The sequence below is a fragment of the Dermacentor andersoni genome, chromosome 11 (assembly GCF_023375885.2).
Source record: "Dermacentor andersoni chromosome 11, qqDerAnde1_hic_scaffold, whole genome shotgun sequence".
NCBI lineage: Eukaryota > Metazoa > Arthropoda > Arachnida > Ixodida > Ixodidae > Dermacentor > Dermacentor andersoni.
Window position 1 is genome coordinate 99,106,365 of NC_092824.1, and position 15,993 is coordinate 99,122,357.

Sequence of the window (15,993 nt, forward strand, 5' to 3'; positions counted from 1 at the left end):
GCAGCTCCCTTCTGCTAAGAATCACACATTACCCCCATCAGCTCACGTTCGCCAAAGTCAATTCAACACGCTCTACAGGCTTCATGCAACAACGGAAAGTGGGAGAATGTGAGCCACTGCCTCTGTGGTTTCCGATTGATCTGTTCTTGTCTGGCCGGAAACGGTTACAAAAAGGACTGCTGTCCACCGATAAGGCAGCCCTTCGCACTGCAAAGCCGACCTCACTGCTGGCCCCGAGGAGAGGTCAGACATCATCATCGCTAGCGCAGGAACTAAGTCGGCATTAGGCAAATAATACCTGCGCATATGTCCAGGCAAGCGTAACAAACGCACATCCATTTCCCACTCACATTTGTAACATACACTGAAACGTCCGTGGCCAGAGGCCCGGGGCTTCCCATATCACTGCCGCCAGTGTGACGCCGCATCGAGCATAACCTTCCGCGAGAATTGTTCTCCCGTGGCACTAGAGGTCCGACGCTGAGCGACCGTCCTCAAAAGGAAGCCGGAAGTGAAAAGAAGAGCGCGTGTGGGCAAGGGGATGATGGAAAGCAACCGGACGCCCACGTGACACCGTCCTCTGCAGGCTTGGCCCTATTCAAAGTCCACTGGTCTCATTTGTGGGCGTACGTGTGGCACAGTTACCCCGTTTTTTGTTTCTAAGCCGAATGAATGGCCGGTGAAAATCCTTGAGCTCAAAGCCAGCGTCGCCTTCTGTGGCCATGTTGGGGACCTCGCGGTGGCGGGGGCCCGCTTCCCGCGTGCGGTGGAGAGGCAGCGCTGCTTAAAACGTTCCGCTGCCTTTTGCGTTGACCCTCCTGTCGAGTACGTGGTGTCGTGAGACATCAATGCAAAGCATAAGTTTCGAAAGCCATGCAAGCATCTCTACTCGGAACTGCCAACACAAGCCCGCGAATTCTGTACACAATGAGGAGCTACGATAATCCGAACCACATTCCCGTCTATGACACACACGTTCACAGGCGGAACCCACAGTACTGTGAGCCTTGCGGCACTGAAGATACGCACGAGGTCGACGAGCCTTCCGCCGGCCCACCCGTAGAGATGTTAACAGATAGATAACGACGACGGCCAAAGGGAGCGCTTGTTGAACCTTGACGGGTCTTTGCTTCCGTGACAACTCTTACTGCTGCTAAACTTCTGAGATCGTAGCCAGGCCAGGTATCTGATTCTAAGCTAAACGAGTGTAACGCGACCCAGCCATGCTCGTAATTCGATAGTTTTGCGATCATTGTGCGAAAATCTGAAACATGATCAAGACAAAAGAAAATTTGTTAGAGGGAACGCAGATAGGTCGACCTGATGTAATAGTCCTCTCGCTTTATTTACAGGGTATGAATGAGCACAAAATTTGGCGAGGACTAGGGAGGACACAGGGCAGGAACACACTGAAGGACACAGCAGCACCTCCTCTCCCTCGTCTGCTTCAAACGTTGTGTTTATTCCTACCATATAAATATGCACAAGTTCACCCACCGACGCACATTACTAAGGCCTCTACAGCCTGCTACTCTGCGAAGAAGGGAGAGGTGGAGGAAAATGAAGAGGGATGTGAGAAGTGGTGATGAGGATACGAGCTCGTGTCCGAAGGGGGCCGTTCAAGAACCTCAAGCCTGTCCATAATCGAGAAAGGCCTGACAGATGGAATAGCCCACTGTGGTGTAAGGGTTATAAGGTGCCTCAGAAAGGCTGGCCAACGTTCCGATAGAAGGACCTATCTTCTTCAAAGGCGGCCTTTGACGAAGATAGGTCCTCCTATCGAAACGTTGGCCAGCCTTTCTGAGGCACCTTATCCCGGTTCATAACCTTTATACCGAAGCCTGTCCATAGGAAGTCATGCGTCGTGCGCATGCGCGTATACGTACCGGTGGCGGAGCACTGGTTCTCGAGGTAGTCCCTGGTGCTACCGGGCACCTGCCGGAAGGCCTGCGGCTGCGAGCGCCGGTCCTCGCGGCTCATGCGGCACGTCTTGGCCACCTCATCGTAGTCGGCCGAGCGGCACGGGAACGCCTCCTCGAGCAGGCACATCTTGGCACACTCCTCCTTGTCCTTGACGTTGTGCTCCTCGCGGTCCACGAAGCCCTCCAGGTGGCCCTCCTTGGCCCGCTCGAAGGCCCACAGCCGGTCGCCGCACAGCGCGTCGAAGGAACTCTTCTGCACTGCGCACAGCAAGCGAGGCGATTCAAGTTTTTTTTTTTCTGTCTGGAAATGTCGTCGGTCGAAGATGGCGGACGGGGCGAGTTGGAAATTATCCATGAGAGCAGTTCACAGCTAACGGAAATTTGTCAGGCACTGTTTCCCCCGTTCTTTCTTAGTGCTTTTGTTGACTGCACACTACTATCGTGGATAGCTTATATCACCAAAATTGAGGAGCGCTAAAAGACGTGCGCAGTAGGGGCACATACACACTGGACAATGGGCTCTCTGTTTTCGTCATTTGATTTAACCTGTATGTTATAGTTAGGCACTGTGTCGCGTTCTAGTGTCGGAGGAACGAGTTTTGCATCTCGTCGCTCCTTCTGCGCGGGATTTACTTGTGTGCCTATTTCCAGCGGTAAATGAGCGCATATATATTGAAATTGTCAGGGAGCAAAAATTATAAAAGATGGTCTTGGCAAATAAAGTGTCAGCTGCTGCCCATGGTAAGCACTAGCGTCCTTCGTTTACGTGTGCATACTGCCTTCGTTTGTTCGCGCTGTTGTATTCTGAGAACGTTGCGCCAACGCACCAGAACGGAAGTCGCAGAGTTAAGACTTTACAACAGATGTCACGTCTGCATGTCACCTGCACGTCAGATCCGCACTTTTCATTAGGTGCAACGTGTTCATAGTGCCCCCTTCCAGTGAGGGAAGCAGATGCCTACCACTCAGTAGCGGACTTTTGTAACGGCTTGCAAGACTTGCAAGGCTACCGGCTTGCTCCCGTTTCTTAGTGCAAGCTGGTCTATGCTACTTTGCCACAACCAGCTCTTACCGCTCGGTACACAGCAGATCACGAGGTATGACGCCGCCGCTAGCTGCAGGAACGGTCGCAGGAATGGGAATGTAGTAATACTGAGGTGATTCCTAGCTGCGATTCCGAAGAAAAAGCTTAGTCGGCCACGTCGTGTAGTTCCTAGAACAGGTAACCGTTGGTTCATTAGAGTAACAAATTTTATGCGAAGGGCGACCGCGGAAAGGCACCCTGTCCGTGTCGTTCCTACAAGTCCAGTAATATGTTATGTGGGATGGTGTCGGCCCGCGCAGGGCAGGGGTAAGGGAGATTGATGATAAAGACATTTCTTTTGTATTACTCCTCGCCCTTTGTACCTACCGAGGAACCGCATTTAAGAGAACAGCGGCAGGACGGTGCTCAATATGCAAGACCCTATGTTGTTGTATCGCGCTCTTTCCTACAAGTTTATGCTACTGAGAAACATCTCGGCGCAAGTGACCTTGATAACGCTACGCGTTACACCGGGATTGCGTACCCGCTTTGCAGTCTTTCGTAGCCAGACGTACATGGTAGCCAACCGGAACGAATTCTGGTCAACCTCCCGGACTTTCTCTTTGTATCTCCATCTTTCTCAGTGCTTGACTACACTCGCGTTTTCTTTATCTTTTCATTAGTTAGAAACATTTGAGACAAAGTTCAAGGGAGAAACTCTTTTTTTTTTTTTTTAGGTGAGTTAAATTGCAGTCATACGCATGGTTCCACGCAAAAGCAAGCAGGACTCACAGTTAGTTAGTTAGTTAGTTAGTTAGTTAGTTAGTTAGTTAGTTAGTTAGTTAGTCGGTCAATTGGCCAATCACTTAGCGAGATATTCATTAAGTTAGTTTCTGGTTACCGAGTCAGAGAGTATGTTGGTCATGTACTTAGGTCATATTTTCTGCCTTGAAAGCAACAGCGGCTATTTCGCGCCCCGTACGAGGAATGGAACTAAGTTAAAGAGCAAGAGTATAAAAAAAAAAGACAATCGCATCAGATACCTCCTCTGAAGCATATCTTCTCGAAGTAGTTTGTGCTTGGCGTGGGCACGAGCAGGTCTCGGCGGCCGGCAGAGTTGAGGTTGAAGGAGGAGCAGCGGAAGCCGACGTAGTTGAGCGAGAAGGAGAGGCATTGCGCCTGCTGCTTGCACAGGTTGATGCAGTCCCGCGTGAGCGCCTGGTCCGGCTGCTGGAGCAGCGTCTGTCCGCTCACCGAGCCGGAGTAGGAGAGCCCCGTGGTCTTCTCGAAGCTCTCGATGCCGCCGAAGCAGTTCTGGCCTGCGAGACAGAAAGCGACCCGAGTTTCACAAATGCCACGCTGCAGCTGTGTTTGCTTTGGAAGTGAGAGTTCCGGTGCAGATGAGCTGGTGTTTGGAACAAGGAGATTTCCTCAGGAAGGGATTTGGCGAGTTCTGTGGTGCATAAATTGCATTACAACACGCAATTTGACGTCCCAGAGCGCCTCAGCCATAGTTAAGGACGCCCGTAGCGGGCGGTAGCGAATTAATTTCAACAACTTCGGGTTCTCTAACGTCCACCCTAAGTTAGGTAGACGAACTGCGTTCGTTGGCTTTGTCATGATGTTCCATAACGCTGAAATATGCTATGGCATTCTCATATATAGTCAGTTCCAAGTGATAATTACTGCAGCTATATATACTTTTACCAAGCGACGCTTACATTATGAAAACTCCCAAGCGACTATATCTGTTCTTTCCCTCGTTCTTTGTTTTCACAGCTGTTCTGCCGGCTAGGTTATCAACGTGGGTAACCTGCACTGTTCGGTGAATAAGCCTATAATCGTCGTCGTCTCCCTCTGAAACCTTCTTCGTCGTCTCTACTCTTGTTGCTCACATCCGGTCTTTTATTCATTCAGTAGTTTGTCCTACGGCATATAAAACTGCTGGCGCTGCGTGAGTCCCAAGTGTTAATTTGTTATGCGGTACACTTTGTTTGAAAGTAAGCTCTCTTACCTAGGCGTCTGGTGTTATCGCAGGTAGCTTACGTGCCTAGCGGGCATTAGCAGCAGGAAAATATTTTCGACGATAATTTCGCTATTTGCCAAAAATTAGCTAATTACAGTTCTAAGTACTAATTTTAGGGCTCACGTGGTAATTGCGAAATGGAAGCCGAGCTTAACAGAAATCCGAAGACTAGCACCACTTTCTATATATCCGTCCCAGAAATCTATTAGAATTGCTCGGCATTCCAGTCATCCTAATCGCGAACGGTTGGAGGCATGCCTATTGGGAAATGTTAACTGAAACGCCAGTGTAATTCTTGAGTGCATATTTGATATCGTTTATCTGGGAAATGGCGCTAGTCTTAGGATATCTGCTAAGCGGACATGATTCCGCTGTTGGTCGTTTTCAATATCGCAATTACAACACATACCTAAATAAAAAAAATTAAATTATGGGGTTTTACGTGCCAAAACCACTTTCTGATTATGAGGCACGCCGTAGTGGAGGACTCCGGAAATTTCGACCACCTGGGGTTCTTTAACGTGCACCTAAATCTAAGTACACGGGTGTTTTCGCATTTCGCCCCCATCGAAATGCGGCCGCCGTGGCCGGGATTCGATCCCGCGACCTCGTGCTCAGCAGCCCAACACCATAGCCACTGAGCAACCACGGCGGGTTGACACATACCTAATTAATCACTCTTCAAATACTCATGTTAGGCTAAGTTTGGGTAGTGTATATGCATTATTATCCGAATTATTCTTGCTGCTAATGTTAATCTAACCACGTAGCCACATGCAAAAATAGCAGAAGTCTAGATATGACAGATTTTTTTAATAAGGTTCCTTCGCACGAAAAGAAACATCATATACGCATTATGCATGCAGAGCAGGTTCCCTGCTGTACACTTCAGCTGGCACAACTGGTTGAAGCTTTATGTACTCTTTTAACAGCGGAGCTGTTCTAAGTCGAGCCTTCGCCGTCCGTTGTCACCCATGGGGGCAGCAGGCTGAGAGCGCACCGGGGGAGGGGGAAGGAACGGGGTATAGGGGCAGGTGTTTCGCCGGCGCGCGCCCTTTCGCCTCATGGATTCTGCTCGGTGCGAGCAGCAGCGGGAGCTCACACGAGAGCGGCAGCGCCGACGTAGCACAACTGCCGAGCTTCGAAATCGAAAAGCGCAGGCAAAGCGCCAGCGTAGGGAAGCGGGCCCAGGATCGAGAACGGAAGCGCAAGCCAAGCGCCCGTGGCGGCAAGCCAACCCCCACTTTCAAGAGAAGTCAACCCAATCGAAGTGCCAGCAGAGGCAAGCTAATCCCCAACTTCGAGAGGAGGAGGCCGAGCAGAGACGTCGACGCAGAGAGATTCCACCCACGGAGGGTGCCGATGGACGGTTCAAGAGAGAATTCCTCGACCGTGTGTGCGGCCACAGCTGCAACATGTGTGATAGACTGTGGTTTGATCACAAACTCACGTAACTGAAGAGTGTGCGTAATCCGGAACCGAAACTCGAATCTAGCAAAACGACGACAACGAGACTTGAGAAAACTACCACCAGCTGCGCTATTTCGGCAGCTTTCATTGCGTGGAATTGGCTTTACCTTTTTTTTGTCTTTTCCGTAACATTTTAGTTCTTTCCTATATACATATTAAAAATTTATTAGTTTCCTTTATATTGTGTAAATATATGCTTTTAGCACTTCCATGCTAGATTTATACCTATGCTTGTAGCACTTGTATCGTTTTCTTCCTTGTGTGATCCTAGTATCGATGTATACGTTCTACCAGCTTTTTAAAATTGTCGTGCTAATTCTTTCTAATACTTTTCTGTAATACGAATTCTTTGTACTATTCAATGTATTACCCACCCTGCTAAACTTCCTGCTTGAAATTGCGGTGTCTAGGAAAAAAATTCTAAATGAATAGCCGATTTGTAGTCCATTGATGTTCTGATGACGCTAGACAGCCTTAGAGAGTTCGCACACGTTAATTTTTCATACGGCGTGATACCTCTTATCACACTGCTCTCCTCTGTCCTCCTTTTTCTTGTCTTTTCCTGCGTCGATTTCAAGTATGCACCTCCTTCTATTGTTTTCGACTCCTTAATTTATTCAATTGCTTTCTATATAGTCCTCAGTCCCCTTGCCAAGCGAACATCCACGTGTACCAGCTCTGCATGAATAATACGTCAAAACTGTGCAGCTTTGGGGAATCCGTGACGTCAGCAGATTACCAAGAAGTACTGTGCAGCATTTCTGCTACATTTTGCTTTTCATAGCAGTTAATCATGGAAGTGGCATAAACTAACGACATGTATCAGAAGGTCATGTTTAAGGCACATGTATTTAATGGCACATGAATGTACTCCGTTCCATTGACAGATTACTCAGTGGTGCTAAAGCCTGAATAGCCCTCATGCTCGTTGGCATAAATTTGATCACTACCCTGCAAGTCATTTCTATACAGAGTTCACTCACTCACTCACTCACTCACTCACTCACTCACTCACTCACTCACTCACTCACTCACTCACTCACTCACTCACTCACTCACTCACTCGCTCGCTCGCTCGCTCACTCACACTCGCTCGCTGTTCCTAGCGTATAATGCTTATCTTCTCTGTGGTACGTGACATGACCTAGGAGCTAATACCGCGTGCCCGTGAGCTAGATCAGCTCGACGCTTCCAGAGCACGGCACTGTTTCATTGACGAGGTCTACTCGGTCTCCTGAGCTCAGGCACACCCGCTAGGCGCGAAAGAAATGCAGCAAAGCAACAACTTGGCTGTCAGGACAAGCCTTGGGTGCCGTGCGGAGAAGACGGCAGCCTCCTTGATGCCACAGCGCCGCGTCGACCCTATCAAGTCAAGTGTCACGTGGTTCCCCGAGTATTGGGTTTCTTACGCTGGCGTAGAGGCGGGTCTTAACGACTGCGCCGCCAGCAATAAGGTTCAATTACGGACGCCACCACGCGAACTCTCGCTCACAAATTGACAAGAGGTCCTGCGTCTTCCAATAGGAAAACGTGACAGGCGCTGCAGCTATTGCCTTTCCCCCCCCCCCTGTCTTTCGGTAACAGAAAGAAAGGTCTCCTGTTCTCTTCGTAATAGCCCTTTTCCGAAGGGCCACTGGCAACAGATCAACTTCTTTCTCTTACAAAGTCACCGTCGTGCGCGCGTATGGGCGTGCGTGTGTGTGTATGTATGTGCGTAGGTACGTGCGCATGTATGTGTGCGTGTATGTACGCGTGTGTGCGCGTACCTATGTCGCAGCGACAGACAGCCAATCTGGAGGGAGAGAACATTTCATTGTGAGAAAAGCAGTGAGATCGTGAGGATTGGCTAAAGGCGGGCACACTCTTCGCTTATGCTTGTATGTGCGTAGGCATGTATGTACGTATGTGCGTGCGTGCGTGTGTGTGTGCGTGCGCATGTATGTGTACATGTATGTGCGCGTACCTATGTCGCAGCGTCAGACAGCCAATCTGGAGGGAGAGAACATTTCATTGTGAGAAAAGCAGTGAGATCGTGAGGATTGGCTAAAGGCGGGCACACTCTTCGCTTATGCTTGTATGTGCGTAGGCATGTATGTACGTATGTGCGTGCGTGCGTGTGTGTGTGCGTGCGCATGTATGTGTACATGTATGTGCGCGTACCTATGTCGCAGCGTCAGACAGCCAATCTGGAGGGAGAGAACATTTCATTGTGAGAAAAGCAGTGAGATCGTGAGGATTGGCTAAAGGCGGGCACACTCTTCGCTTATGCTTGTATGTGCGTAGGCATGTATGTACGTATGTGCGTGCGTGCGTGTGTGTGTGCGTGCGCATGTATGTGTTCATGTATGTGCGCGTACCTATGTCGCAGCGACAGACAGCCAATCTGGAGGGAGAGAACATTTCATTGTGAGAAAAGCAGTGAGATCGTGAGGATTGGCTAAAGGCGGGCACACTCTTCGCTTATGCTTGTATGTGCGTAGGCATGTATGTACGTATGTGCGTGCGTGCGTGTGTGTGTGCGTGCGCATGTATGTGTACATGTATGTGCGCGTACCTATGTCGCAGCGTCAGACAGCCAATCTGGAGGGAGAGAACATTTCATTGTGAGAAAAGCAGTGAGATCGTGAGGATTGGCTAAAGGCGGGCACACTCTTCGCTTATGCTTGTATGTGCGTAGGCATGTATGTACGTATGTGCGTGCGTGCGTGTGTGTGTGCGTGCGCATGTATGTGTTCATGTATGTGCGCGTACCTATGTCGCAGCGACAGACAGCCAATCTGGAGGGAGAGAACATTTCATTGTGAGAAAAGCAGTGAGATCGTGAGGATTGGCTAAAGGCGGGCACACTCTTCGCTTATGCTTGTATGTGCGTAGGCATGTATGTACGTATGTGCGTGCGTGCGTGTGTGTGTGCGTGCGCATGTATGTGTTCATGTATGTGCGCGTACCTATGTCGCAGCGACAGACAGCCAATCTGGAGGGAGAGAACATTTCATTGTGAGAAAAGCAGTGAGATCGTGAGGATTGGCTAAAGGCGGGCACACTCTTCGCTTATGCTTGTATGTGCGTAGGCATGTATGTACGTATGTGCGTGCGTGCGTGTGTGTGTGCGTGCGCATGTATGTGTTCATGTATGTGCGCGTACCTATGTCGCAGCGACAGACAGCCAATCTGGAGGGAGAGAACATTTCATTGTGAGAAAAGCAGTGAGATCGTGAGGATTGGCTAAAGGCGGGCACACTCTTCGCTTATGCTTGTATGTGCGTAGGCATGTATGTACGTATGTGCGTGCGTGCGTGTGTGTGTGCGTGCGCATGTATGTGTTCATGTATGTGCGCGTACCTATGTCGCAGCGACAGACAGCCAATCTGGAGGGAGAGAACATTTCATTGTGAGAAAAGCAGTGAGATCGTGAGGATTGGCTAAAGGCGGGCACACTCTTCGCTTATGCTTGTATGTGCGTAGGCATGTATGTACGTATGTGCGTGCGTGCGTGTGTGTGTGCGTGCGCATGTATGTGTTCATGTATGTGCGCGTACCTATGTCGCAGCGACAGACAGCCAATCTGGAGGGAGAGAACATTTCATTGTGAGAAAAGCAGTGAGATCGTGAGGATTGGCTAAAGGCGGGCACACTCTTCGCTTATGCTTGCGTACAGTTGATAATGTACACAGCAGCATCGGCGTAATGCGCGCAACCTGATTCTATTCTAGGTCTATTTGGCTGCGGAATTGGCGACAGCTTTAAGGAATTGTCGGATTTATTCGGCACGTCATGCGCCGCACGGAGACTTCGTAACAGTGATAACCCGGTGAAAAACGAACCCCGAAAAATTCAGCGAAAAGTTTTTCAAAAAAGGAGGCTGTAGGGTGTTTGAGCAAAAAAGCGGCCCCCTGGCTTCCTTGCTCGCTTTGATGTGGCAGGAAGGGCTTCGAACGAGTCTTTGAACTATTCGTAGGGGCTCCTAGTTAGTTTGTATGAAAAGCTTAAATTTCATCCCCTGTGCCTTTCTAGCTTACTCTAGTAAATCACTTGATGAGGGTATAATATTGTTACGTGTGGAAAGACACAGACGAGAGATGCTATTTACACGCTATTTACACTGGAGCCAGGCAGCCAGGCTGACACTCGCTCGTGCCGAGGGCACCGACCAACTTCTTCGTCGTTCTCGCGGCTGCTCGTCTCTCGCGGAATCATATCGTAATATTACCCCCCGGCGGCAAAAGCACCGTCACGGTGCTGTTAAATATCCAAGGGGCATGGAGAGTTGTAGGGCTTGAGTCGGGCAACGTGGACAATGTCACTGGTTGTCACAGCGGAGGACGTCGTGGGCGTGGCTAGAACGATTTCATAGGTGACATCGGTCACTTTGCGTATCACGCGATATGGGCCTGTGTAACAGAAAAGCAGTTTTTCACAAAGGCCGACTTTACGCGATGGGGACCAAAGCAACACGAGGGCTCCGGGCACAAAATGGACATCACGGTGACGGAGGTCGTAGCGTTGTTTCTGCTTGTCTTGAGACACTTGTAGACGAGCGCGCGCAAGTTGGCGAGCATGGTCAGCATGGGCGATTGCATCACGGGCATAATCGCTAGTTGAAGCTGTGGCGGACGGAAGCACAGTGTCCAGTGGTAGCGTCGGTTCGCGGCCATACAAGAGGTAAAACGGGGAAAAGCCAGCAGTTTCGAGACGGGAAGAGTTATATGCAAAGGTAATGTAAGGTAGAGCCAGGTCCCAGTCACGGTGGTCGTCTGAAACGTATTTGGATAGCATGTCTGTAAGGGTGCGGTTCAAACGCTCAGTGAGGCCGTTCGTTTGGGGGTGGTAGGAGGTGGTAAATTTATGCTGTATTGAGCAGGCACGCATGATGTCGTCAATGACTTTGGCCAAAAAGGTGCGGTCGCGGTCTGTAAGCAATTGACGCGGAGCACCATGCATCAATATAATATCATGTAGCAGGAAGTCCGCAACATCAGTTGCACAACTGGTCGGAAGAGCACAGGTTACGGCGTAGCGGGTCGCGTAGTCCACCGCGACTGCAACCCACTTGTTTCCTGATGTAGATTCCGGAAATGGGCCGAGAAGGTCCAAGCCGACACGATGGAAGGGCTCGGCAGGGATGTCGAGCGGCTGCAGGTAACCAGCGGGGAGCTGGGAAGGCTTCTTGCGTCGTTGGCAAAGTTCACAAGCGGCGACGTAACGTCGTACGGAACGGGCAAGGCCCGGCCAGAAAAAACGGCGACGTACACGGTCATAGGTTCGAGATACGCCGAGGTGTCCTGCCGTTGGTGCGTCGTGAAGCTCTTCTAGAACGGTGGAGCGGAGGTGTTTAGGTACTACAAGCAGGAACTCAGAGCCGTCTGGATGAAGGTTACGACGGTACAGAGTACCGTCGCGGAGGACGAAGAGGCGTAGAGTAGCATCGGCCGGAGAGTGTTCAAAACGGTCGATGAGTGCTCTGATGTAGGCGTCACGGCGTTGCTCGTCGGCGAAATGAAGCAGCTGGGATACCGAGAATACGCAAGAAGCACTGGCAATATTGGAGGAGTCAGAGTCGTCAACAGGGTAACGCGACAAACTGTCAGCGTCTTGGTGCAGGCGGCCAGACTTGTACACCACGGAATATGAAAATTCCTGTAGCCTTAAAGCCCATCGACCAAGCCGGCCTGTAGGATCTTTTAGCGATGAGAGCCAGCAAAGAGCATGATGGTCAGTGACTACGGAAAAAGGGCGACCGTAAAGGTAAGGACGGAACTTTGCAACCGCCCAGACAACAGCAAGGCATTCGCGTTCCGTAATGGAATAGTTGCGCTCCGATGGTGCTAGGAGGCGGCTCGCATAAGCAATAACGAGATCCTTGCCACGCTGACGCTGGGCTAAGACGGCACCTACGCCATGACCGCTGGCATCTGTACGTAATCCTGTAGGGGCATCAGGGTCGAAGTGGGCGAGAATGGGTGGTAAGGTTAGAAGAGTGACGAGACGAGAGAAGGCGGCGGCTTCTGCAGTACCCCAGGAGAAGTGTACGCCTTTCTTCAAAAGATTAGTTAGGGGCCTAGCAATTGTCGCAAAATCTGGAACAAAACGACGAAAGTACGAGCACAGCCCTACAAAACTTCGAACGTCTGCGGCTGTCTTCGGAACCGGAAACTCTCGGACAGCGCGAGAAACTCTCGGACGCTATTTACACTGGAGCCAGGCAGCCAGGCTGACACTCGCTCGTGCCGAGGGCACCGACCAACTTCTTCGTCGTTCTCGCGGCTGCTCGTCTCTCGCGGAATCATATCGTAATAATATTATGCGATGGTTGCGCCTTTCTAGCGCGAGGCAGCTGGTCACAAGCGCTCATTCCACGCACTTGCCAAGCACCGGCTACCGATGTGGTCACCTCAGTCCGAAGCGCTCCAGCGTGACCATGCACCCATCCTGGGGCGATAAGAGTGTCTGCGCAGGCGAGCCACGCGTTATGTGACAGCATGCAGCACGTAATGATCGTCTCGAGATACACTCTGCGTGCCGCCACAGTGATGTTTTCGTTGTAAATGAAACCGAAGCAGTTGCGGATAAAGAAGGTACTGCGGCACACTGTGAAATAACTTATGGGGGAGAAAAAAAAGAGAGACGACAGAAAGACTTTTGGATGAAAGTTCGCTCTCTCGGTTGTCTCCTTTTTTTCTTACATGTGTTATTTTACAACTGCGGCACAATACTTTTATTAGCTGTGCACCAACTCACCCAACATAGCACCCTGCTCAAGCAGTTCCGGCTTTCGTGAATGGTCGAGAGAGATTCATTTCGACGCAAAGTTCATGCGTGCACTTGAAATCTTTGCGTTCTTATTAAAAAAGAACGACCGATACATGCTTAGCTGCTTGTGCCTTCATACCTTTAGAAAAAGTCGAAATATATATATATATATATAACGCTATGCAACTATTACTTTGCTATGATGCCGTCACTGACACAAAAATATCAGAAAACATCGTTCTACTACGCGGAAATCAAGCATAAACCGCATTTTCCGGCGTTTCTACCATTCATAGACCGGCGCGATGCGCTCGGTTCGTTCCAACAACACCATCCAGATGGCGCTCGCCTACGCTAATCCTTGGCCAAACGCAAGAAGCTGCCTTTCTACCAGAAAGCTGGCCCACTCGCCCTCGTGCATGGCGTTCGCCGCCAGCGTTTCCCTGTACACATTGCGTTTACGTAAGCTGCAGTTGCCGGAAGTGTGAGACGCAGTCAGAGTTCTTTGAATGCTAGCGCGTTCCACTCCTAAAGGCGATGCTTATGCGTCCTCCACTGTCTCTTTTTTTTTTTAATTGTCTACGCAGGAACAGCGATCCCTTCGCGGCCACCATTATAGCTCGGGAAAAAAAAAAAAAAGAAACACGGAAATGAGCGCGCCGCGGACGCGAGCCACACCATTTCGACGTCGACGCCTCAGCAACGCCGGCAGCGGCACGCGAAGGGGGTTCCCCTTTAGCAGTATTTGTTTTTCCCGTTAATTATTTTTTTTCTGTCGCAAATGTGGCGCGAGCCGCAGGCTCGCTGTAACCGGGTCACCGAGGAATTCCGCGGCGCTTCCCTTAAATTAAATTACGGCCGCGGAAAATAGGAGGCCGCACACAGTCGCACCGACGCGGCACATTTCATTGTGCGCCCATTATTTTTTAGTGTGGCCCGGGCGAAACCGAAAGGCGGAGCGCGCTCTTCGCCGTCGTCGGGCAATCTAAAATGTCGGCGCCGCAGCCTTAATTTTTTTCGATGCGGCGCGGCAATCCTTTCGCGCCGCGGGTCTCGCATACGGAACGACTTGCGACGCGAAATATGCTACGACGACTGAATTAAAGACACGCCTTGGGCGGCTAGGCACGTCAGGAGACACCAGAAAGAGCTATGTATGTTGTAGAAAGCGTCGACGGAAACGAAACAAGCGCAATATTGACTGGTTCGGGATTAATTACGCAGTCACCGGAATCAAAAGAGGTATTAGAAGTCGCGAACGTCTCGTCACTTGTTGCGGGCATCAAAATATACGTGTGCAACGGCGCATGAATGAAAGACGGGAAGCCACTTTGCTTCGGGTGTCAGGAAGTGAATATGTAGGGTTTGGAAGAATACGTGTGTATATGTATATAAAAGGTGTTTCAGCGAACACATTCAAAATTTTTTTAAAGGTTGCCTGTGGCAGATAGCTCAAATGTAGTTTATGAGCCGGTCTATACACGACGTGGCGGACACTACTTGCACAAGAAATTGAAATGCAAAATCGACTAATTAACAAGAATTCGCTAATTAACTTCTTAGCTAATTATAGCCAGTTTGGAGATATAAATTCCCGGACTTTGCGGAGAATCGTACTGGCGTTCCAGTACCTTGTGTGCTTGAGTGCATGAAACGACGTCTTGTTAAGAAATTAACTGGAACGCCAATGCATTTCTCCGCAAAGTTCGGCAATTTATATCTCGAAACTGGTGTCGTTCTGAGAATTCTTTCCAAGTGGATCCGCCTTGCGAACTCCGCGGCTATAATTTGTAAATTGCAATATGTGCCGTAATGTCATTGGTTAAAAACTTAATTAGTGAATTTTTATTAATTAGTCGATTTCTCATCTCAATTTCTTGTGCAAGTATTGTCCGCCGCTTCAAGTAGACCGGCTCATCAACTAGGATTGTGATATCTGCCAAAGGCAACCTTTAAAGAATTTTGAAAGTGTTCGCTGAAACACCCTGTGTGTGTGTGTGTGTGTGTGTGTGTGTGTGTGTGTGTGTGTGTGTGTGTGTGTGTGTGTGTGTGTGTGTGTGTGTGTGTGTGTGTGTGTGTGTGTGTGTGTGTGTGTGTGTGTGTGTGTGTGTGTGTGTGTGTGTGTGTGTGTGTGTGCGGAAATGAAAGAAGGGGGAAGATTAATTAATGGATTGCCAGAAAGTAAGATTAATTGCAGCAGCGACAAGTAGCTTTTCGTTTAATATGAGCGTGCCGCGCTTGCTTAGAAACGCGGAAGTAACTGAAGCGTTTGATGTGCGAAAAGCTGCCGCATAGCAGAGATTCTTTCCACGAATGGGCAAATGGAATTATGCGTTATTCGTACGTCTGTCTCTCATTTTTTTTTTCCTTTTTCTGCTGAAGCATGACTGGACCGATATATAAACGGCACTCTCGACCAAGATAAGGTGCGGCGCGTTTTAGGAAGAAGTATATTTACACAATCTTTCTTGTGTCCTTCTTTAGTGTCTCTTGTCTTTTTTTTTTCCTGCGCTATGTTCTCGCAGAATATAGAATTAGATTCTTGGCTCACAGTTTTCGCACTCTCTGGTTCTTCATGGTATACTAGAACGTGACAGCATTTAATTATTACTCGCTTCTGCTCTACTGTGTACTTGTGATAATGGAGTCAAAATTCGTTGTTAGTGAGAGGGCGATAGAGATATTTTCCTTTTTAAGCTTTTTCTTTGTTTTGTTTTTTTATTCTTATTCCGCACCGGTAGTTCTCTCAATCAATGCTTGTGGTTGCCTTGGCGACCAGCAAGCAGTTCAGTGTTGAAACA

The 15,993-nt window shown here is 49.5% G+C and overlaps 1 protein-coding gene and 1 long non-coding RNA gene across 2 annotated transcripts in view; one reads left to right on the forward strand and one right to left on the reverse strand.

Annotated features, from left to right (window-relative positions):
- Window positions 1–15,993, forward strand: part of LOC140214069 (uncharacterized) — a 128,088-nt gene that overhangs the window by 79,508 nt on the left and 32,587 nt on the right. The gene's annotated exons all lie outside the window — the stretch shown is intronic.
- LOC126538977 (uncharacterized) overlaps window positions 1–15,993 on the reverse strand; it is a 70,099-nt gene that overhangs the window by 39,443 nt on the left and 14,663 nt on the right. Inside the window, exons 3-4 of the mRNA XM_072285343.1 lie at window positions 3,990–4,265; window positions 1,887–2,180 (exon numbers count right to left, since the gene is read on the reverse strand). Coding sequence (XP_072141444.1) covers window positions 1,887–2,180; window positions 3,990–4,265 — 570 coding nt within the window. The remainder of the gene's footprint in view (window positions 1–1,886; window positions 2,181–3,989; window positions 4,266–15,993) is intronic.